Source organism: Mustela lutreola, chromosome 6 (assembly GCF_030435805.1).
Source record: "Mustela lutreola isolate mMusLut2 chromosome 6, mMusLut2.pri, whole genome shotgun sequence".
Taxonomy (NCBI): domain Eukaryota; kingdom Metazoa; phylum Chordata; class Mammalia; order Carnivora; family Mustelidae; genus Mustela; species Mustela lutreola.
Genome location: NC_081295.1, coordinates 99,169,259 through 99,191,583, shown reverse-complemented (window position 1 = coordinate 99,191,583; position 22,325 = coordinate 99,169,259). Strand labels below are relative to the sequence as shown.

At 43.2% G+C, this 22,325-nt stretch overlaps 1 protein-coding gene across 1 annotated transcript; it reads left to right on the top strand.

The window, feature by feature from the left end:
* The first annotated feature begins 731 nt into the window (after positions 1-731).
* Positions 732-21,396, top strand: MCM3 (minichromosome maintenance complex component 3). The gene is made up of 17 exons (XM_059178240.1): positions 732-927; positions 2,854-2,966; positions 3,425-3,633; positions 4,073-4,203; positions 6,188-6,426; positions 6,908-7,016; positions 8,282-8,435; positions 8,782-8,913; positions 9,514-9,722; positions 11,607-11,781; positions 12,128-12,254; positions 13,031-13,181; positions 15,808-15,948; positions 17,273-17,376; positions 18,151-18,236; positions 18,666-18,735; positions 20,662-21,396. Exons 1-17 carry the CDS (start codon positions 850-852, stop codon positions 20,858-20,860), a joined length of 2,427 nt encoding a protein of 808 aa, XP_059034223.1. The 5' UTR covers positions 732-849; the 3' UTR covers positions 20,861-21,396.
* The last annotated feature ends 929 nt before the right edge of the window (positions 21,397-22,325 follow it).

The following is a 22,325-nucleotide window of genomic DNA, read 5'->3' as shown; positions in this document are numbered from 1 at the left end:
GATTATGTGCTGAATTTTGTAGAATAAAACACGAGGCCATCTCAAGGGGGCAGGACACAATACTGAAAATGTTTCTTTGACTTCGCCCTCCTCCGCCGCCTATTTTTACGTGTTACTTCAGGCTGTGGTATTCAGAGAGCATATGCGTCGCTTGACTAAAGAAACTTTTCCAAAGATGCTATTATTCTATTTCCATCCCACAGATCTCAAAATTCACTTTTTTCTCGGAATGCCACTTGAGGGCAGTTTGCTTGAGAAACATACCCAGCACGCCTGATTTTAGTACATTTAAAAAACAGGTTGCTATTATGTTTTTATGTCCTTGCGTAAAAACTCCCATTCTCTGACGTTTAGGCTACTTTTATTACAACCGCCAGACAGTCTTTTTTAGGGTAGGTCAAGGAACGGCAGCTTGAAAACAAAAACAAAAACAAAAACAACCTACAAAACATCCGGTAAAAGGGGGAAGACTACGACTCCCAGAATGCAGCGCGTCCTCCTTCTCTTGCCCGCCTGTCCAATGATCAGACCCCACGAGCCTCCTCTCGGCCCCATTGGTCAGCTTTTCTGTCAGTGAGGGGAGAAACCGAGGGCTCCGGGTGTCATATTTCCCGCCACTTAGAGGTGCGTCTCGGGAAAGCCGAAGTGGAACAAGTTCTCGATTGGATCTTCGGTCTTCTCGCGTAAGAGGAATCAGCCAATCAGAATGTGAATATCGTCCCGGAAAACCCCTCCTCTTCCTGACGTAGCCTTTGGTGGCGGGAAAAGTTCGGAAGTTTTCGCGCCGGGGCGGGGTCATCGGAAGACCGCCGGCGCGGTTCTGGGGGAAGCGGCTCCCTGGCGGCGAGCATGGCCGGGACAGTGGTACTGGACGACGTAGAGCTGCGAGAGGCGCAGAGAGATTACCTGGATTTCTTGGATGACGAGGTGAGGGAGGCGCGGGGGCGCGAGACTCTGGCGCTTGAAGGTCCTGGGGACGCTGACGGGCCGAGGGAGGCCACGGCGGATGCTGCTCCACGCCGGGCCGGGGTGGGGCGGGGGACTCCCGGGAGGTCCGTCGGGCCTCCCGACTCTTGCGGCGGGGCCGGCGCCCTCAGGAGTCTTCCGTCCAGGGTTGCGTAGCGTTTCTGGCGTGGAATCCGCTGCTGGTGTCCTGTAGGTGCAGCCTTGAGAGAGCGATCCTGAAACTTCTGCGTGCTCATGGGGCGGGGTCTCGCGGAAGGCCGCGGGTTTCTTTCAAGTGCGCATAAAATGGCAAAGCTCTCTTTGACCTTTCGGAAATCACTCCCAGGTCTCTCAGTTTGAAGGGAGTGTGGGGGGAGGAATGCTGTCGGACTGATGCGGGACAGAAGGCTGGCTGGGGACAAAGCAAAAGCTGACACCGAGCAACCTTCTCCGACCCCCCTCCTGAGTGGGACCTGTGTGACTTTCTTTGGGAATCTCCCACCTATCTTAATGTTAATACCTTGTTAGAAGGGAAAATGACCTTGACGGTGGCAAGGCTTCGGCATCTTGTAGGTCCTCTTTAGCGTATGAAAGTTCTATTGAAAACCTCCCTTTGCTTACTTCCCCCATCCCCCTTGGTACTGAACCTGCCACCCTTCACAATCCCGGGGCAGCAGCTCTTTCCGCCCACGGGTCCTGTCCCCGTGCTTTAATAAACCACCATTTTGCACCAAAAATGCCTCAAGAATTCTTTCTTGGTCATCGGCTTTGGACCTCACCCCACTGAACCTCACCTAGGTTCTAGAACTTCATCAGAACGGTAGGGATCCGCTAACTTAAAGACCTGCAGGTACCCGCGGAAAAGACTACCTTACTTGGCTGCATTGGATTTCACTGCCAAAGGAGATGCAGAAAAGTGTTTGCTATGCTGGCAAAGGGGGCTTTGTATGCTGTCCAGGATCGGAAGCCATAGAATATTGTAAAGCATCTTAAAAGGGTGGATAATGCTGGGTCTGTAAACAAATACGGAGGCTTCCTATTCTTTTAGGTCTGGCTAGAGAACTCTTTTCCCTATTATACAGCTAATCGGGGGAATAGAATATTTTAATTCCCTCTGTAATTTTTTTTTAAAAGATTTTATTTATTTATCAGAGAGAGAGAAGGAGAGCGAGCGAGCATAGGCAGGCAGAATGGCAGGCAGAGGCAGAGGGAGAAGCAGGCTCCCTGCTGAGCAAGGGACTCGATCCCAGGATGCCCAGGATGCTGGGATCATGACCTGAGCGGAAGGCAGCTGCTTAACCAACTGCGCCACCCAGGCGTCCAGTGAAAAGTCATTTTAATCTGCTAATTTACATTTTGATAAGCCTTTAAAAATTTTTAAAAAAATTTTTTCTTAAGATTTTTTTTTTTTTTTTTTAAATTTGACAGACAGAGATCATTCGTAGGCAGAGAGGCAGGCAGAGAGAGAGGGGGAAGCAGGTTTCCTGCTGACAGAGAGCCCAGTGTGGGGCTCCATCCCAGGACCCCTGAGATCATGACCTGAGCCGAAGGCAGAGGCTTAACCCTCTGAGCCACCCAGGCGCCCCTTGATAAGCTTTTATTTGTCCTTTTTGACTTATTATGACCTTGTTTTAATTCTCCTTTAGAAGTTGAGAAATGACTGCATACAGAAAAGCTGCAGATAATAATAGAAATCATAACATGGACGTTGAGATTATTATACATCTTGCAACTGCCTCTTAGGGTGTATTTGGAATCTCAGGCTAGTGAGTGAAAATGTGGAGAAATGGGAGGTCCCTTCTGCTGCAGAGATTGATGGATTGATCTTTCTGTGAGAACTGCCTCTGTTTAAATATTGTCTTATTTTTGAATTTGTGCCTCTTGTGATATGTGGTGGTTATTTTGCAGGAAGACCAGGGAATTTATCAGAGCAAAGTTCGGGAGCTGATCAGTGACAACCAATACCGGTTGATTGTCAATGTGAATGACCTGCGCAGGAAGAATGAGAAGAGGGCCAACCGGTAAGTGGTAAGGGGTTTCTTCCAAGATGCTATCCTGGCTCTGAGTGACAGTGGCCCCCTTTCTCTTCCCCGGATTGGAACAGGCTTCCCACGAGAAGGCCTGGATGAAATGGTCTTTTTTGGGGGGGGGGGGAGGATGGAATGTTTTTTTTGGACCCTCATTGTCTCACTTGCTTCTGTGTTTTTTTTTCTTCCTTCCAAAGTAGGTGGTGGGCATTTTCCTCTCCGGAGCTCCTCTTTCCATGTTTAACTGAATATCATTTCTGTACCTTTGAGAAGTTGAATTAAAGTTAGCACTCAGTTCTGATATATTTTACTGAGTCATCCAGGGTGGTAGGAGAAAGTAGAAGCTAAATTTTTACATCACTTTTATTTTTGAAGGTCAGATTTTTTTTTTTTTTTTTTTTTTTTAGTTTTTCTCTCTCTGCTTAATTATCCTCTCTCTTGCCCATATGCAGCCTCCTGAGCAATGCCTTTGAGGAGCTGGTTGCCTTCCAGCGGGCTTTAAAGGATTTTGTGGCCTCCATTGATGCTACCTATGCCAAGCAGTATGAGGAGTTCTACATAGGATTGGAGGGCAGCTTTGGCTCCAAGCATGTCTCTCCCCGGACTCTTACCTCCTGCTTCCTCAGCTGTGTAGTCTGCGTGGAGGGCATTGTCACCAAGTGTGAGTGGCTTCAAATCAGGGCTAAGGGAATGGAAGTGGGATAGTCTTAAGAAGGCCCGGGGAAGCAGGAGAGGCCGAGTAGAACTGGGTAGCATAGCCCTGAACTTACAGGGTGAAGCTGGGAGGAGCTGTGGTATGTACATTGATGAAGGGGTCCAGAATGATGAATTCTACTGAGTGTGGGAGTGTCTTGGCTCTTGTAATCTCCTCATTTTAACTGTGAACTCCTATCATTTCTGGGTTAGGAAGAGTTGTACTTGAAGTTTTATGTAGGTATGTTGATGTTCTAAATATAAAAATGAATAAATGGCTAGTATTATTGAAGTAGCTTAAACTAGTCAGAAGAAAACAGTATTTAGAGTCATGATAGACTTGCCTGCGTCAGATTCTACCCTTGTCAATGCTAGTTGAATGACTTATGCATGTTTTCCATTGCTAGGCTCTCTAGTTCGTCCCAAAGTTGTCCGCAGTGTCCACTACTGCCCTGCTACCAAGAAGACTATAGAACGACGTTACTCTGATCTCACTACCCTGGTGGCCTTCCCTTCCAGCTCTGTCTATCCCACCAAGGTGAGGGGAATGAATTAATTGGGCTTCTTGGGAGGTGGGAATCAAGTATGTCTGTTTTCATGCAAATAATTGAGTGATATCTGAAGTCTTCTAAAGTACATCAGATGAAAAGTAAGGATTAATCTCAAAGAAAGATTGATTGCTAGCCAGAGTTTAATATGAAAGTCTTCAATTCTAATTAAAAAAAAAAAAAAGAATAAATACTCTAGAAAATTTGACAAATTGTAGAAGGATTGAAAAAAGTCATTAAGCTACGTAGATCTTTGAGCAAAGTTATATATAACTTTATAATCTATTTAAAGTAATATGGGACAATACTTACACTATGGTGTTAACCATGATATCTTTGCAAATAGTTAACTTTGGGTTGGGAGAGGAATGGCATTGGAAATGACTTTGTACTTAATGTTCTGACTGATCTGAACTGAAGACAATTTGAGGCTTTCTTAATGAGATAGAAGATGATTAGTGTTGGTTACTTGATGTCTGAATTCATTCTATTGAAGAATACCTGTCCCTGCCATCAAATTTAATTGAGAGCCACTGTACCCAAAGAATTGTTAAGCACTGTGGAGGATACAGATATGAGTATAACCAGTTCTTATTTTCAACTCAATTAGTGCAGGAATCTTAATGTAAAATAAGAATGAGTACCTTAGAATTATAACTGAAGCATACTTTAGAATCATTGAGTCTGTCTTCAGGTGAAATGCTGAGATTCAGAAAGATTAAGTGACTTGCACATGGTACCAGTTAGTGATGACTCTAAGGACTAGTACCCATGTCCTTCTACTTTCAGGCCAGTTGCATTTTCTGTCACCCTGCTCTCTTCTTCAGTAAGATACTTCCTTCTAGACTATCTTCAGTAACTACTCAGGGAGTACTCTTCTGCTGATTACGGGGGCCATGCTTCTTTGCTTAAGATCTGAAATACGTTGGACTCCTGGAGGTCATCTAGTGTGGTACCGAAGAATATGGCTTGGGAGTTATACTTGCCTGAAGTCCTGGCTCTGCAGTTTCCTGTGTGACTTGGGGAACTTACTTAACCTCTCCAGTCTCGGTTTCCTTATTTGTTACATGTGAAAAATACCTGCTTTACCGAGGTGTTAGGATGATTACATGAGATCATCTCATGAGATAATAGCATAATGCCTTGTACATAGTAAGCACTCAATAAATGGCTGCTGTTGCGTTTTTAGAAAATTGAAATGGCAAGGGAGTAAAAGTTTAAAATGTCTTTACTCAAGTTTAATATACATACAGGAAAGTTTATATTAAAGTATGCAGGTCACTGAAATTTTACAAGCTGAAAATACCTGGAAAATCATCATCCAAACCAGGAAACAGCGTTCCTAGCACTCAGAAGTGTTTGAGGGCCCACACTCCCCAAGGTTAACCCTATCCTGATGTCATCAGCAACACAGAGTAGTTTTGCCTCTTTTTATGTTTTATCTAAATATTCCTGTGTTGGGCTTCCTTTGTTCATCATGTGTATTTGAGATTCATTCATGTTGTGTATAGGTGTATTTTATACATTTTTATTCACGCATTCCATTGGGTGAATATACTACATTTATTTAACAATTCTGTTGATGGCATTAGGATATTTTCTAATTTTTGCCTATTGGGAATAATGCTGCTGTGAACATTGTACTATGTGGCTTTGGGTCAGTGTTTCTGTCGGGTATTACCTAGGAGTGGAAATACTGTGTCATAGTACAGGAGAAATAAGAATCTTAATTTAGATTTTAATGTAACCGCGGCTCCTTCAGACTATAGTTGTCCCTTCCATTAGATGATTTTTTACTAGATCAGATGGGAATGGAGAAAACTGGAGTACACATTTGGCTTTTTTTTGTTCCTAGATACAAAAAATCTCATGAGGTCATTTCCAAATTATATTTGTTTCCTACCAAAAAAAAATGAGTGTGGCATTACTAAGACCAGGACAAGATAACAATGCTTTTCTGTATGTCTTTTTCAGGACGAGGAAAATAATCCCCTCGAGACCGAATATGGCCTTTCTGTCTACAAGGACCACCAGACCATCACGATCCAGGAGATGCCGGAGAAGGCCCCAGCTGGCCAACTTCCCCGCTCAGTGGACGTCATTCTGGACGATGACTTGGTAGATAAAGTGAAGCCTGGTGACCGAGTCCAGGTGGTGGGGACCTATCGTTGTCTTCCTGGAAAGAAGGGAGGCTACACCTCAGGGACCTTCAGGTAATGGTGCAGCTCTGAGGCATTTGGCACGCTGCTGGCAGCTTGCATTTCTGGTAGTATTCATGCTCTAGTTTGCCATATTGTGGGGCATACATCAGACAGGTGGAGCAGTCTAGCTATGTGGAAGATGGGATAGCTCTTTTCCATCCGATAAAACTGGTAATACTATTTTATGCTGAAAGTGGGAGTTGTTGGTAACATGGTTATATCCTCATGGCTTACGTGAATTTCTCACGTATTCCCACCTCCTTCTGATCCACATTTCTGTCCGAAGGAGGATCTGTGGGACAGCCGAGGATAAATTCCTGAGGTGAAGAATCATCAGCATATTTGTGTCACAGATTAAAAGAATCAGCTGTTGAATTCAGAACAACCTGTCTTTTTTACTTTATTATTTTCTGATTTGCTGTTGTCTCTGATGTTAGGAATTAAAAATCGCAGGCTTCTTCTTCTTCTTCTTATTCCTCCTTCTTCGTCTCAGGACTATCCTGATTGCCTGTAATGTGAAGCAAATGAGCAAGGACGTTCAGCCTTCATTCTCTGCTGAGGATATAGCCAAGATCAAGAAGTTCAGTAAAACTCGTTCCAAGGTCTGAGCATCTTATAGGGATTTGAGGGTGGGGATGGATTTGTTAGGGTTGTGTTTGGCATGGGACACCTTTCTTCTTTGTAGAGGATCAGGAGGAGGGTCAAGGTTTTTTCTCTAAAGGATGTTGTGTTAGCTTTTAGTTTTGACCCAGTCAGCAAGTAAAAGGATGTTTTTGCTGTCAGTATTTCTGTTTTGTTACCTGCTAGGCTGCTAAGTGAACCTAATATAATAAGAGAATATCAGGGTACCAGTAAGTCCATGTGGACGACAGTAGTGATGCATTGTTCCTTAAGTTTTTTTTTTAAAGATTTTATTTATTTATTTGACAGAGAGATCACAAGCAGACAGAGAGGCAGGCAGAGAGAGAGAGAGAGAGAGAGGGAGGGAAGCAGGCTCCCCGCTGAGCAGAGAGCCTGATATGGGACTCGATCCCAGGACCCTGAGAGATCATGACCTGAGCTGAAGGCAGGAGCTTAACCCACTGAGCCACCCAGGCGCCCTGTTACTTAAGTTTTAAATAGGTTATTTTTGTTTCAGTTCTCTACTTTGTTTTGCTTTTTGAAGACAGAATGTCCACAGGTAGAATTGAAGAAAGGGTGGTTGACCCTGGAACAACATGTGTTTGAACTGTGGGTTTGCTTGCTTGTGGGTTTTTTCTGATAAATCCAATACAGTACTATAAATGTGTTTTTCTTACGATTTTCTTAATGATATTTTCCTTTCTTTAGCTTATTGTAAGAATGCATCATATAGTACATATCATACACAAATGTGTTACGTTTTTAAAACAGATATTTTTGTTATTGGTAAGACGAGGTCATTGGTAGGGTATTAGTAAAGTCTTTAGGGGGTCAAAAGTTATGCATGGATTTTTGACTGTATGGGGTGTTGGCACCCCTCACTTCTGCATGTTCAAGGGTCACCTGTATGTGCCTGTGTGATCAAGGTTACTGAAGAAACATACCCGTACCAAACCAAAACAAAAGGTTACTGGAACCACAATACACATTCTTATTAAACCTAAAGTGTTTTGAACTGGAAATACTTTTTTATTAAAGATAACTCTCTAAGCAGATTTTGGAATACAGGCTTTCCCTTTATCTGTTCTGACAGTAGTCTCATCAGTGTGATTTGTCTTAAGAAATGCTTTTACAGTTACAAATGTGGAGTTCTTCAAGCATTTTTATAGGCTGAACTATGAAGCAGAGCTTAGCAAAACCATATTGAATCTCAACAGGCTTTTCCCTTTGGTTATTCCTCCTGTAGGATATCTTTGACCAGCTGGCCAGGTCGTTGGCCCCTAGCATCCATGGGCATGACTATGTTAAGAAGGCGATTCTCTGCTTGCTCTTGGGAGGGGTGGAACGAGACCTTGAAAATGGCAGTCACATCCGTGGGGACATCAATATTCTCCTGATCGGTATGGCATTGGGGATTTGCATCAGACTCTCGGTCTTCCCTGTGGAGTGTGCTTGTGGGAATCTATAATCTAAAAGAATGTGTATTCTCTACCTGGTATATTTCAGTTCCATCAAAGGGCAGAAGGCTAAAATGAATCTTTTCTTACTGTTTTCTTACTGTCATTTTTGTGTTTCCTGATTTATGTCTAAAATATATTCTTCCGTGAATGGTAAGGGAATATTATTTATAACCCATTAATGTAAATTTCTGTTATGCCAAGAGCTGTGCTAGAAAAATAGAACTTGCATAGAACTTGGGAGTGGAGGAGTTTCCTAGCAAGTCACCACTGTCCCACTGAATTATAGGGGACCCATCGGTTGCCAAGTCTCAGCTTCTACGCTATGTGCTGTGCACTGCTCCACGGGCTATCCCCACCACTGGACGGGGCTCTTCTGGAGTGGGTCTGACGGCTGCTGTCACCACAGACCAGGAAACGGGTAAGGGTATAAGGGTCTTTGGCAAACGTCCCGTGGTGAGATCAAGTGTAATTTCTTGTAGTTTGCTCTTGGGAAGCTTGTATTGGGAACATACAAGCTTATCTTGTTACCCTGAAAGGTTAGTTTGAACCAGACTATAGAGGCCAGGGTGTCCTCTGGCAATAGGGGGTGAATTAATTAAGTCTTTGGGTGGCCGGTCTGGATAAGAATGTCTCCTAAAACACAGCTTTTGAAGAAGGCTTTGCATATTGGAAGGGAAAGAAGAAATAAAAATGAAGATAGTGCTCTTTTATAAATTAGAGGAAGGGATTTGAAGACTAGTGAAAAGAGAGCAGAGATCTAGTTGGGGAATTACTTGAGGATGAAGATAAAGAGACAATCTGTGAAAGAAGTTTGTTGGAGGCTGGCTGCTTAGGGATAGTTCAGATTGGAACTAAAAAGATTGACCCACCAGGGTTTTTCTCTAAGTCTCTAGGAACTGACTGTTCCTCACTATTTTCTCATGAGAGACATTGAGTGCTTAAGAAGGAGGCTGAAATCTCTCCCCTTGTCCTCTACAACCTGGATGGTAACACCTATCTTGACCTGCTCATTTCCTAGGGGAGCGCCGCCTGGAAGCAGGGGCCATGGTCCTTGCTGACCGAGGTGTGGTTTGCATCGATGAATTTGACAAGATGTCCGACATGGACCGCACGGCCATCCATGAAGTGATGGAGCAGGGTCGAGTCACCATCGCCAAGGCTGGCATCCATGCTCGGCTGAATGCCCGCTGCAGTGTTTTGGCAGCTGCCAACCCCGTCTATGGCAGGGTAAGTGCAGTCAGGCACTTTACCATTGTCCTCACCCTTGGTTGGTTTTGCTGAATAGCTGGGCCATGAAGTTGATTCTTGGAGTCCCAGAGAAATAAAAGGCCAGACTAAAGTTAAGCTTGTCCACCGTTTTGTTCTTGTCCTTAACTTAGAGCGGTGCTTCCTCATGTTTTCAGCCACATCAGAATCCCCTGGCAAGTTATTCATTTAAATAACTTGGAAAATATAAAGAAGAAAACAAAAGTAACCTTCAGTCCCACAACCCAGTAACCAGTATTCTTGCCATTACAACGAAAGTACCACATGCAGATGGTAGGATGTATAAACAGAACAGAGAGTGCAGTATGGACATTGAAAACCTTCCCTTTTCTCTCCTAGCCCTTCTCCAAGAGATAATCACTAAACTCTTTGAGTGTCTGGGAAACAGAAACTTAAGTGTATACAACAACTATACTGGCTCCTTGTAACCAAATTAGTCTGTTTATCTTTGTTTTTTACGATGATGATGATGATACTTATTTATTTACAAGGTACCCCTGCCTGATATTTGATACTATGATGATTATATTTATCCAGCTTGGGGTTTGCCGAATTTTGCCTCTATTTTTTCTTTATTTTTTGGGGGCAGCTGTCTTACATTCCATTGATTTATAGTAATTTGTTTAGTTTCCATTTGGTGGGCATTTGGTGTTTTCCCTTGCTATTGTGAAATGAAGTTGCAGTGAATATTCCTTTATGTGTATTCTGTTACGCATGTCCATATGATAAATACCTAGTAACAGAATCACTGAAGAGTTAAATGCATTTTTATTTTGGTAGAGATTGCCAAATTGCCCTCTTTAAAGATTGTACCATAATAATGCTATTAACTAAGACTTACAAATAGTTTGTATTTATCAGCTGCTTTTATCCTCACAGTAACCTTGTAGGTAGGTAGTTATTATCCTTATTTTACAGGTGAGAAAATGGAGGCATAAAAAGTTAAGTAACTTATTTAAGAGTCACAAGCTAGAAAATGGCAATCAAAATTTGAATGCAGAGCCTATTCTGTGCTCTGGCAGTTATGATTCCATAATGTGTGGGGTTACCTGTTTGGGTGGAGTTTTTTAAACATGCAGGTACCTGGTCCCCAGTCGGTTTCTGAATTCAAATCTTTGGGTTGGGGCTCTTGGTAACTCTGGTTTAGAAAGGCTTCATAGGTTGGTGATAATGCATAGCATGGGCTGAGAACCTTGGTTTTTAAATTAATGGTAACAGTATTTATGTCATCCTAAAGAATTATATTGGGAAATGCAGGGAGAAAATAGCAGGTCCTGAAATGGGAACATGTTCAGAATCATTATTAAGGTTACCCTCAAGGCGTATTAGACCGTCTAACTGTGAAGTGTTTGCAGGTGGGTAGTCTCGTAGGCCCTGAACTGAAAGATAAAAAAGTATACAGGTTTTTGAGTCCCAGGGAAGATCAAGATGTTATGATTTATAGATTATTGACCTTTTTTTTTTTTTTTTTTTTGTGGTTTTACTCATTACCTTCTAAGTAAGGGACTCCGGAGTTTCCAAGTGCTTTTGGTTTAGACAGCTTGTCAACTTTATAACTGGTAGGGGAAAAGGAATCATCTTTCAGGGTTGGTCCTACCCTTGGAATGGCAGGAGCAGAATAGGGCTTGGGAACGAGGGGACTGGTCTTGAGACCTATGATAAGCCCATTAGAGGCACCTCAGCTAGGAGGTGTGGTTCTGAGTTTGCTCAGGTCTCCTGAGCTTCATTGAAAGAAGGGTTGCACGTAGAGGAACTGAATTAAGTATTTCAGTAGCTTTAAGTAGTCTCTTGTCCTTTCTTCCCTTTGATGTCACCTCCACTTTGCTTTTTCCTTCTGTTGCACAGTATGATCAGTATAAGACCCCCATGGAGAACATTGGGCTACAGGACTCACTGCTATCCCGATTTGACTTACTCTTCATCATGCTGGATCAGATGGACCCTGAGCAGGATCGGGAGATCTCGGACCATGTCCTTAGGATGCACCGTTACAGGGCACCCGGGGAACAGGATGGCGATGGTGAGACCATGGGAAGAGTCAGAGTGACTAATGGAGGGGAACCTAAACAGACACGGTTATCTCAGACCTGGCCCAGGTCATGATGGGTGTTTGTTTTTGGGTTGATGTTGAAGGTGCCCTTGTCTTTGTGACCACTCCCTTCTTGCTCAGTGAGAGTCATCCTAAGGTGTGTCTTTTGTTCATTTCTGGGTCTAGGAACACCTTTGAGCATCTTCTGTGAGCCATGTCATTCCACTTTTCTTATTTGTGGGCTCCACATGTCTGTGTGTCTTGGCTTTGTTAAGTTTTTCCTCTCTTCAGAAGAACCAATTTCTTACTCTGCTTTCTCCCAACTTGGGTTTTCCAGCTATGCCTTTGGGTAGTGCTGTGGATATCCTGGCCACAGATGATCCCAGTTTTAACCAGGAAGACCAGCAGGACACCCAGATTTATGAGAAGCATGACAATCTTCTGCATGGGACCAAGAAGAAAAAGTGAGCATTCTTCATACTTCTTGAAGGAACCTGAGATTTCTGTCATATTAGCATGTTTTTATGTGCTCCCCAGGCAAGATCATGCTTGGATTCATAGCCATGTGGGCCTGTTTTCTTTTCTGGATCTCACACTATATACCCCTTCTCCTGGCCAATTTCCTTGTGTTTATGGTGATTAGGCTTAGGTTCTAACCTTCCTAAAATGGAAGACTTTGACAACATGCTCAGCTGATGGTGGGTATATCATGTGATCTTCGTACCTTAAGTACTGCACAAGTCCTGTAGCTGTGACAAGCTAATGTTGACAGGACGGTAGACTGCAAGCCCTGGGTGCTGTGCAGGTAGATTTGGATAAAGGAGACTAGGGTGGAAGTGTTCAAAGTGTGAAATGTGAGATCTTTTACTTCTGTTTAGGGCTGTGGTGCAGTAGGAAGCATATAGATTCAAACCTGTCATTTCAGAACAGAATTTAGAGTCAGAAGACTGAATTTAAGTCTTCCCTAAGCCACAGTTTTTACGTATTAAATAGGGCAAATAATACCTAAACTTCTGCCTGTACTGCTTACCTCACATACATTAAGTAATAGTTACAGAATTCAATAAACGTAGATGAGAGGGTCTCATTCATTCACATTCTATATAAATGGGATTTATGATAATGGATTCTAGAATACATCTCTGCCACTTGACCTTGACTTCTCTGAGGAGAGGCCAAGCCCCCACCCCAGTCATGTGCCAAGGTTTGGCAGAGAAGATTTCCCTGTGTGTGCATCCAGGGAGAAGATGGTGAGTGCAGCGTTCATGAGGAAGTACATCCACGTGGCCAAAATCATCAAGCCTATCCTAACTCAGGAGTCAGGTGCCTACATTGCAGAAGAGTATTCACGCCTGCGCAGCCAAGACAGCATGAGCTCGGACACTGCCCGGGTGAGTCCCCACAGCCAAGATGGGCCTGGGAATTCTTAAGTACAAGACTGGGGAGTCCCTGTTACCTGGGAGTTCTGAAAGCATTTTAACTTAGGGATTCCTTATCTTTTTCTTTCTGGTCTGAAGGACTTCCTGTTCTATAATTCTAATAATTTCCTTTTATAAAGGAAAATGAAGTGAGAATAACCAGAAATACCTGTATCTCATTAGTTCAGATGATATTGGCCTCCAGAAGTTATGATACATTCAGCAAACAAAAGGAGCCACTTTTGGGTTCTTACATGCAGTTAAAATAGGAAGAGCTATCCTCAGAGAGTTAAGATCTGCAACTTAGGAGGTAGGAAGGTAGATGGAAAAATCATATATGCATATTTATAAATTTCTAACCACAATGTGGTGCCTAGGAGGGAATGAATGGGAAAGATGATTGGAGTGTAGATGAAGAAGCTGTTAGTTTTTCCTTTAGACTTTATAGAACCGGTATGAATTTGATGGAAGAGAGTGTGCTATTTGAGCTGGACTTTGATAAATGATTAGTTGGATAATCATAATGGTTGTCCAAAGCCATTTCTAGAAATCTGCCTGTGAATTTATCTAAACTGTGGGGCATGGAGTTCACACAGGATTTCACAGCAGAAAGACCCAAGTCTAAGACCGTTATTATGTGCTATAGATATAGACTCTTGGATTTAGGCCTGATCCCAGGTCACTTGTTCTAGCCTCACACCCAGATAGGCACTCTGTCTTCTGGAATTTCGGCTAAGACTTTCTTGACACCTCTAGAAGCAGCATGTCTGGCACATCACTACTTTGAAATGTTAGAAACTTCTTGTGTTTATTGGGCTTAAACTTGCTTCCCCATGACTTAGACCCATGGGTCTTAATTTTGTTTTGTGGGGATTATGTATGACTTGTCTTCTTCAGATTAAGAAGCCCCCTTTCTTTTTTAATTGTTTCTCTCACTGTGTGAACATGTTTCAGTGTGTCAGAAGCCTTCTCATTGAACAAAACACTGTTTGAGCTCGGGTCTTAGTGGGTCTGGTAAATCTCTCAATTTGGATTCTGTAGTTCTGCTAATGCAGGCTAAGATTTCACAGGCTAAGAATTGGAGCTTATAAGGAGTGTGTAACCTCCACACTCTGGTAGCTTTTAAATCATTAAAAGATTTGGTGACTTTACTTAAAAGTGAATATATTTGGGGCACTTGGGTAGTGTGGCTCTAGTGGCTCTAGTGGCTCAGTGGTTTAAGCCTCTGCATTCAGCTCGGGTCATGATCTCAGGGTCTTGGGATCGAGCCCTGCATTGGGCTGTCTGCTCATTGGGGAGCCTGCTTTCCCCTCTCTCTCTGCCTGCCTCTCTGCCTACTTGGGATCTCCTCTTTCTGTCAAATAAATAAATTTTTTAAAAAAGGTGAATATATTTGTTTTTGAATATGGAATAGGGTTTTATTTATACTATCCCATGATAATTTGCGAAACTTCGAAGTGGAAGTGACCAGATCAAGGATCATACAATGGGAGAGGTAGGAGTGTGGCAGAAAAAACTAGCCCTCTGTTCTGGTCCCAGGTCCGGCTAATTTTTGGGCCTTGCACAAATCTCTTCACTTCTCAGGTCATAGTTTTTTAATCCATAAACTGAGAAGGTTGGATAATGTCAGGGATGCTTAACTAGATGGGCACATCATAATCATCTGAAACTTAAAAAGTATACATGTCCAGTCCTAAACATAGACATTCTGACTCATTAGGTCAGAGATGCCATTCAGCCAAAAGCATTTAAAAAAGGTAGAAGTTGTGCTTGCTTCGGCAGCGCATATACTAAAAAAGATAGAAGCACGCTGGTTTAGTATACACCCCCCTCCCCCATGAGAACCACTTGATGAGAACATGCCAGAATCCTGTTCTCCTCTGGACTTGAATTTACCCAACTTGAAAAATTTGTCCTCACATGACCTCTTTCGCACCCCTCCCTTAGTGTAACCTTGTTCAAGTTACCTGAAGCCCTAAGTCCCATTTTCCTCATCTGTAAAACTTGGAAAAGTTATCAGGAGTGTTAAATGATGCAGTTGATATAAAAGCAAAGTTCCTAGAGCGTTGCAGACTGGCAGTACAGGATTGTTTTTCCTCCTTCACTATTGTAGTCTTTCTAGCCTTTTTTCTTTCCAGCTGTAAGATGCCTCATTTTCTTCTTCCCTGTTCACCTACCCCTTTCTCCCTCAACACTCCTGTTTTCTTGGCTGCTTTTATTTATTTATTTTTTATTTTTTAAAAAGATTTTACTTATTCATTTGTAAGAGAGCGTGTACAGAAGCGGGGGAGTGGCAGGCAGAGGGAGAGGGAGAAGCAGGCTCCCCGCTGAGCAGGGAGCCCAACGTGGGGGGCTCGATCCCAGGACCTTGGGATCATGACCTGAGCCGAAGGCAGCCACTTAACCAACTGAGCCACCCAGGCGAACTGATTGACTGCTTTTATCTTTGTGAATTTTATATAGTGTTTATACAGAATATATAGCTCTGAATCCTTTGCTTATGCTTCCTAGAGTCAGTCTGGTAGTATCTTTATCCTTTTCTGTAAAGTGGGAGTGATGGGAATTCTGACAAGTAATCGTCCCTTGTTCTCTTCCTCAGACATCACCAGTTACAGCCCGGACACTGGAAACTCTGATTCGATTGGCCACAGCCCATGCCAAGGCCCGCATGAGCAAGACCGTGGACTTGCAGGATGCAGAGGAAGCTGTGGAGTTGGTTCAGTATGCTTACTTCAAGAAGGTGAGGGCTCCCGTGCTTGGGCCCGAGAGCTCCCCCTGAGTAAATACTGGTGCTTGGGCTGCCTAGCCCTCCACAGTTAGACCTGCCTTTAGGTCATCTGTGGAAAGCAGCATCTAGCTGGGAAGCTTTAAAATACTGATGCCAGAGTCCCTAGAGGCCCCAGAGATTTTGGTTTTATTGGCGTGCTGCACCATCAACAGATTGCTTCTCTACCTACTCATACTTCATCTCTTAAAAAAGTAGGTTTCCAAAGGATTCACATTGGTGATCTTCCTCTTCCTTCTACAACGTTTTCCTTGCCAGTCTCTTCAGGGTTCCCATTGGCATCTCAAAATCTCACATCAAAAGTTGAATTTTCAAGCTTGGGCCTGTCATTCTGTTTTTGTTTCTGCTCATGACATTGTATTTCTGTCATTCATTCATTCTTTATTTATTTATTTATACAAGATTTTATTTATTTATTTGGCAGAGAGAGATCGAGAAATATCAAGAGAGGGAATACAAGCTGGCATAGTGGGAGAGGGGGAAGAAGGCTCTCCGCTGAGCAGGGAGCCTGTTGCAGGGCTTGATCCCAGGGCCCTGGGATCATGACCTGAGCTGAAGGCAGACACTCAGGCGCCCCTGTATTTTTGAAGCCTTCACTGTCTTTTCCTGTTGCCCACCCCCTCTCCAGTTCAGTGAACTGTAGTCATCTGGGGTTTAGTTATGGGTTTGATAGGCTTTTCCTGGGTTACTCTTTTTGCTAGGATGGGAGTTTTAAATTTAAATTAGTCACTTGATCTATAAAGAAATGAATTGTTTTCCACTTAACCGTTGTGGGCTGGACTTTTTTTTCATTCATTTCTTTGTTCCTTAAATACTCATTTAGTATCTACTATGGTCAAAGGAATTGAACATACCTCTCAGCATTTTTTTCTTTTTTACAGACTTATTTATTTTAGAGTGTGGCAGGGGGGCAGAAGGACAGGGAGAAAGAATCTCAATCTCAAGACTCTCTGCTGAACGAGGAGCTTGATGTGGGGCTCAATCCAGTGACCCTGAGATCATGACCTGAGTTGACACTAAGAGTTGGACACTTAACTGACTGAGCCACCCAGGCGTTCTCCCCCCCCCCCCCCGCCCCGCCCCGCCCTGCATTTTTAAAGATAGGTAGCAGCCTGTTCCTCTGTCCCTGGTTCTGGGACTCAGGGATAGAAGCTCAGTCATTAGACCCACAGAAGTTATTTCTGCTGGTGGTGTAGATGGATTCTTACTCAAGAGTTCTTCATTCAGTTTCCTGGCATTGGTGACCCTTCCCACCCACCCATGCTTGGCTTGGTCTCAGGTTCTAGAGAAGGAGAAGAAACGAAAGAAGCGAAATGAAGATGAATCAGAGACAGAGGATGAAGAGGAGAAAAGCCAGGAGGACCAAGAGCAGAAGAGTAAGAGGTAAGGCAAAGCAAAGACATGCATTGGGGGCAGGGAGAGGGGAGAGGAGTGGATCAGTACTGCTGGGGTTGACATCAACTTTTTCTTGGGAAGGGTACTTAGATCTATGGGGTTGGAGGCCAAAGACAACCTAGGCAAAGTAGAGAGCTTAACTAGCCCCTTTGTTCTTTTGTATGATGCATTTTTAGAGATTTGTTTATTTATTTTAGAGAAAGAAAGACCGTGCACGTGCATGGCAGGGCTGGGGCAGAGAGAGAAGGAGAGAGAAAATTTAGTAGACTTCCACAATGAGCAGGCATTGGGCTCAATCCTCTAACCCTGAGATCATGACCTGAGCGGAAACTAATAGTCAGATACCTAACCCACTGTGCCACCCAGGTGCCCCTGGTAGGATGCTTTTGACCTCCTTCCTGCTAAAGAAATGCTAAGTAGCAGGAGCACACTAACTCAAATAGGTTTTTGAGTATATCTTTCGGAATCCTTTCTCATGGTAACTCTTCCCCTTTCATGCCTGTGATTGAATTTCTAAGGTGGTTGGTAGAAAAAAAGAGCATTGGGTAGCATGGCCTGTTTGTGTTCTAGTTCAGAGACTTTCAGTGTCTTTTGCAAGAAAAAGTAGCAGTTTATACAATCAATTGTAATCCCTCTTTCTGAGAAACCACTGTTATGCTAGACCTGGGCCTAGCATTTTGCTTTGATTGTAGATCGTTCTAGTAATTTTTCTCTGGTCAGAGGCACAGGATGGGTTTCTTTTAATTGCTATGGGTATTTTAGGAGGAGGACTCGTCACTCTGACGCCAAGGATGGGGGCTCCTATGACCCATATGACTTTAGTGACACAGAGGAGGAAATGCCTCAAGGTGAGTGAATGTCTCCTATTGATAAAGAGGTGGTTCCTTTGCTGACTTCAGTCACTCCATGTACTGCATTTTCTGGTGGGTTGCCATTTGGTTCCCTGCTTAGGACCCTGTATCCAAAAGGTTTGTCCCAAGAGAACCTCAGGAAACCCAGTCAAAACTTTGGAAACTGGGCTTTGCTCAGTTGTTGCTTCCTTCCCAAGGAACTGTGCTCTTTGCCAAGCCTGGCGTAAGCATCTCAGATAATGTATTTAAGGGTCTCTTTCCTGACTCAATTTCTTAACCCTGGCTGGTTCCATAAAAACCCTAGGAAGTGGGTGCTCGGTAGGCTCAGTGAGGTGTGGGGAGTGGAGAATATTACTTTTCTGGTGTCTGTGGAAATGGCTTCACCATGTTGTCTTTCCATTATCTGTAACCATTTATCCTCTAAAGTGCACACTCCAAAGACTGCAGATTCCCAGGAGACCAAGGAGTCCCAGAAGGTGGAATTGAGTGAATCCAGGTGAGTAGAAAGTTGAATGCCACATGCTACTGAGGCAAGGACTTTCTGGGGAGAGGGTATGAAAACACGCGGATTATCAGTGGAGCTCAAACTTGTAGGCTCAGTAAGTTTTAGAACAGCTTATATTCTGATTTTAATTTCAAACCTAAAAAAAATTGCAAAAAAAAATGTTGCAAAAGTAGTATACAGAATTCTTTTATACCTTTACCCAGAATCCCTGGTTGTTTACATTTTACCATTTGCTTTATAAATGGTTCCTTGTGGGGATTTTAAATATAATGTACTCAGGAGGTCACGAAGGAAGATAGTCTTGAATTGAAGCAAGGACAAAATTTTTATCTTACTATTTGGGTTCTTCTCAGTAGGGTATACACACACACACACACACATTTTTCTTCATTGAATTGTTCTTTGTTTTGGGATGAGAAGTTTTTACCTCTAGAGGTTCAGGAATAGTTTTACTTAAAACTTTTATAAAGAAGATTATTTATTTTAGAATGTGTGTATGTGTGTTTGTGTGTGCATGCATGTGCATGCATACTTGTGCACATGGGTGGGGAAAGGGGCAGAGGGAGGGAATCTTCATGCAGACTCCTGACTCTGAGCAGGGAGCCAGACTTGGGGCCGGATCTCCCCTCCCTGAGATCATGACATGAGCTGAAACCAAGAGTCGGATGCTTAACTGACTGAGCCATCCAGGCATCCCTTATGTATACATTTTTATGTTTACTGGACACCGCAGAAAACCTATGACTAAGGTTTGCTTTTTTCTTTTAATACTTTGAGCATAGAATGCAGTATGTTTACTGAAGAAAATAGGAAAACATTGAAAAGTATTTAGAAAAATATTAAAATCAATTGTAATCCCTCTTTCTGAGAAACCACTGAAATATATTTTATTTATTTATTTTTAAAAATTTTATTTATTTGAGGGCGCCTGGGTGGCTCAGTGGGTTAAGCCTCTGCCTTCAGCTCAGGTCATGATCTCAGGGTTCTGGAATCGAGATCGGACCTCTGCTCGGCGGGGAGCCTGCTTCCTCCTCTCTCTCTCTCTCTCTCTCTGCTTGCCTCTCTGCCTACTTGTGATCTCTCTCTGTCAAATAAATAAATAGAATCTTAAAAAAATTTTTATTTACTTGAGAGAAATAGAGAGTATACAAGCAGAGGGGAGGAGCAGAGGAAAAGGAGAAGCAGACTCCCTGCTGAGCAGGGAGCCCAACGTGGGGCTTGATCCCAGGACCCGGAGATCATGACCTGAGCTGAAGGCAGAGGCTTAACCCACTGAGCCACCCAGGCATCCCTTATTTGCATTTTCTAATGATGGACACTTAGGTTCTATAAAACTGGTGTTTACAGTAAAACATTTTTAATATTTATCACTGTGTACTCAGGCAAATGTATAGCTGTAAGGTTAATTTCTTGAAATGGACTCATCGGATCAAAGGATATGTACTTAAAAATTTCAGTATATATGCTGAATTGCCTTTCAAAGATGCTGTTACAATTTATATATATTTTTTAAGATTTTATTTTAGAGAGAGTGCACATGCAAATGTGCTCAGGGTTGGGGGTAGGGAGCAGAGGGAGAAGGAGAGAGAATCTCAAGCAGATTCTTCCCAGAGCCTGACAGGGGCTCAGTCTCGTGATCCTGAGATCATGACCTGGGCAGAAACCAAGAGTAAGATGCTTACCCAACTAAGCTGCCTAGTTGCCACCCCCCAAGTTTACATTTCTATGGAAACACCAGTTTCCCACATCTTCATACGCCTCTGATTTTTAAAATGGTATTATTTCTCAGTGTGTAGGAAGCTCTATAATAGAATGTTGGGGGATGCCTCTACTGTATTAACACTTGACATAGGTCTTGCGTGAGAGTTTTTGGGTTTGTTTACTTCTCCTTCACCCATCTTTTCCTGACTTGGGCAGGTTGAAGGAATTCAAAGTGGCCCTCTTGGATGTGTTCCGGGAAGCTCATGCACAGTCGGTGGGCATGAATCGCCTCACAGAATCCATCAACCAGGACAGAGAAGAGCCCTTCTCTTCAGCAGAGATCCAGGCTGCGCTGAGCAAGATGCAGGACGACAACCAGGTCATGGTCTCCGAGGGCATCATCTTCCTCATCTGAGGAGAACTCATCTCTGAACGTTGGGTGCTCTGCCCAAGTGTTTCTTCTGTATTTCCTCTCCCTGCTTGCATCAGTCTTTGTCTTCATTTCCTAAATAACGGTGTTAATTGAACCGAAGTTGAGAGACATGTGACAAAGCTGACCTTTGGGAATGAGTATGTGGGGTAAAGGAGAAAGAAGAAAGTGCGCAAGGACTAGACTCTTTTATCTTCTTCATTCGTTCATTCATTCTCCTTATTTCCCACCAGAACAAACCAAACCATTGTTCATGGTAAATAACATATAACTTCTGAGAATATGGGGGGAGCACAGCTGGTTTTTGTTCATCCTTTCCTTGTTTGTTGGCTGTTTTTTCTCTCCTGAGCACATCGGTCTGGAACAGACTTTGGGTGGTTCTGGGCTGGTGGAGTGAAGCTCTGAAGCAAGTCATGAAGGCCAAGAAAGCTTTCTTTTCTGTAATACCAGTTAAAACGAATGCATACTTCTGAGCTAACTATCTGAGACTTTGAATAAACTTTACCTATTTTTATATTACACACATGGCCTTAATAATGTGTTTTTGTAGACACGTTTAATTTTGTTTTCCTTGAGAGCTCTGCCCTACAGGAGCTGCACCAAGTCACCACACGGTGGCAGCAGGCTGCTGTTCTGTCCTTGGGGCTTAGGTCACTCGGCAGTTTTCTTCTTCAGTGATACCAGCATTTATCAGTTAGTTGTGCAAGCCAAACTTTACTAATTTGGAATAGCTAAATGGCCGCAGAAGGCCAGTGAATGAAAATCCAAGAGAGGTGACCCTTTGGTTGCCTTTTTTGAGCTCGAATCAAAGCCCGTTCATGGAGAAGTAATAGCTGGTATATCAGATGCCTCAATATTGTGAGTTCTGGCCCCTTTCAGGATCCTTGTGAAACTACTTGCACCTGGATGTTCAGCTCTTGGTCTTTTTGTGCAGAAGTGTGTAGAGGGACTTGGGTTTCATCTTTCCTGCTGTAATGCTCTCAGTAGCTTCCAAAGAACTTTTACATTTACTTGAATTAAAAAGAAAAGTGTCCTTTATGGGGGCCTGCATCACATGAACTGGAAGCCGCTCTGTAAAGGCGGTTGTGTTGGTTTTCTGCTCTAAGATTGGTGAAGTACTTTCTTCTCCCTTTTTGATGATAGGAACACCTTACCCTGAAACCAGGGCGGGCAGAAGATGGGGAGTTCTGTTTCATCTTGATTTTTTTTTGCCCCCCCCCCCCAAGATGTGAAATCCAAGTCCTATTGGAAGTAATCTGGAGAGTCAGGAGAGGGCAGTGGCATCAGGAGTGGACTCTGACCTGAATTGAGCACTGGCCATGAGTCCTGTATTATGGTCTACTTTGCAGTGGGTGCAAATATAGGACTACATGCTCTTGAGGCCTAGTGGTTGGGGATTTATGTCTAATGTGTCAATGAGAAATTTTAAAATAAAATGAGGGCATTACAC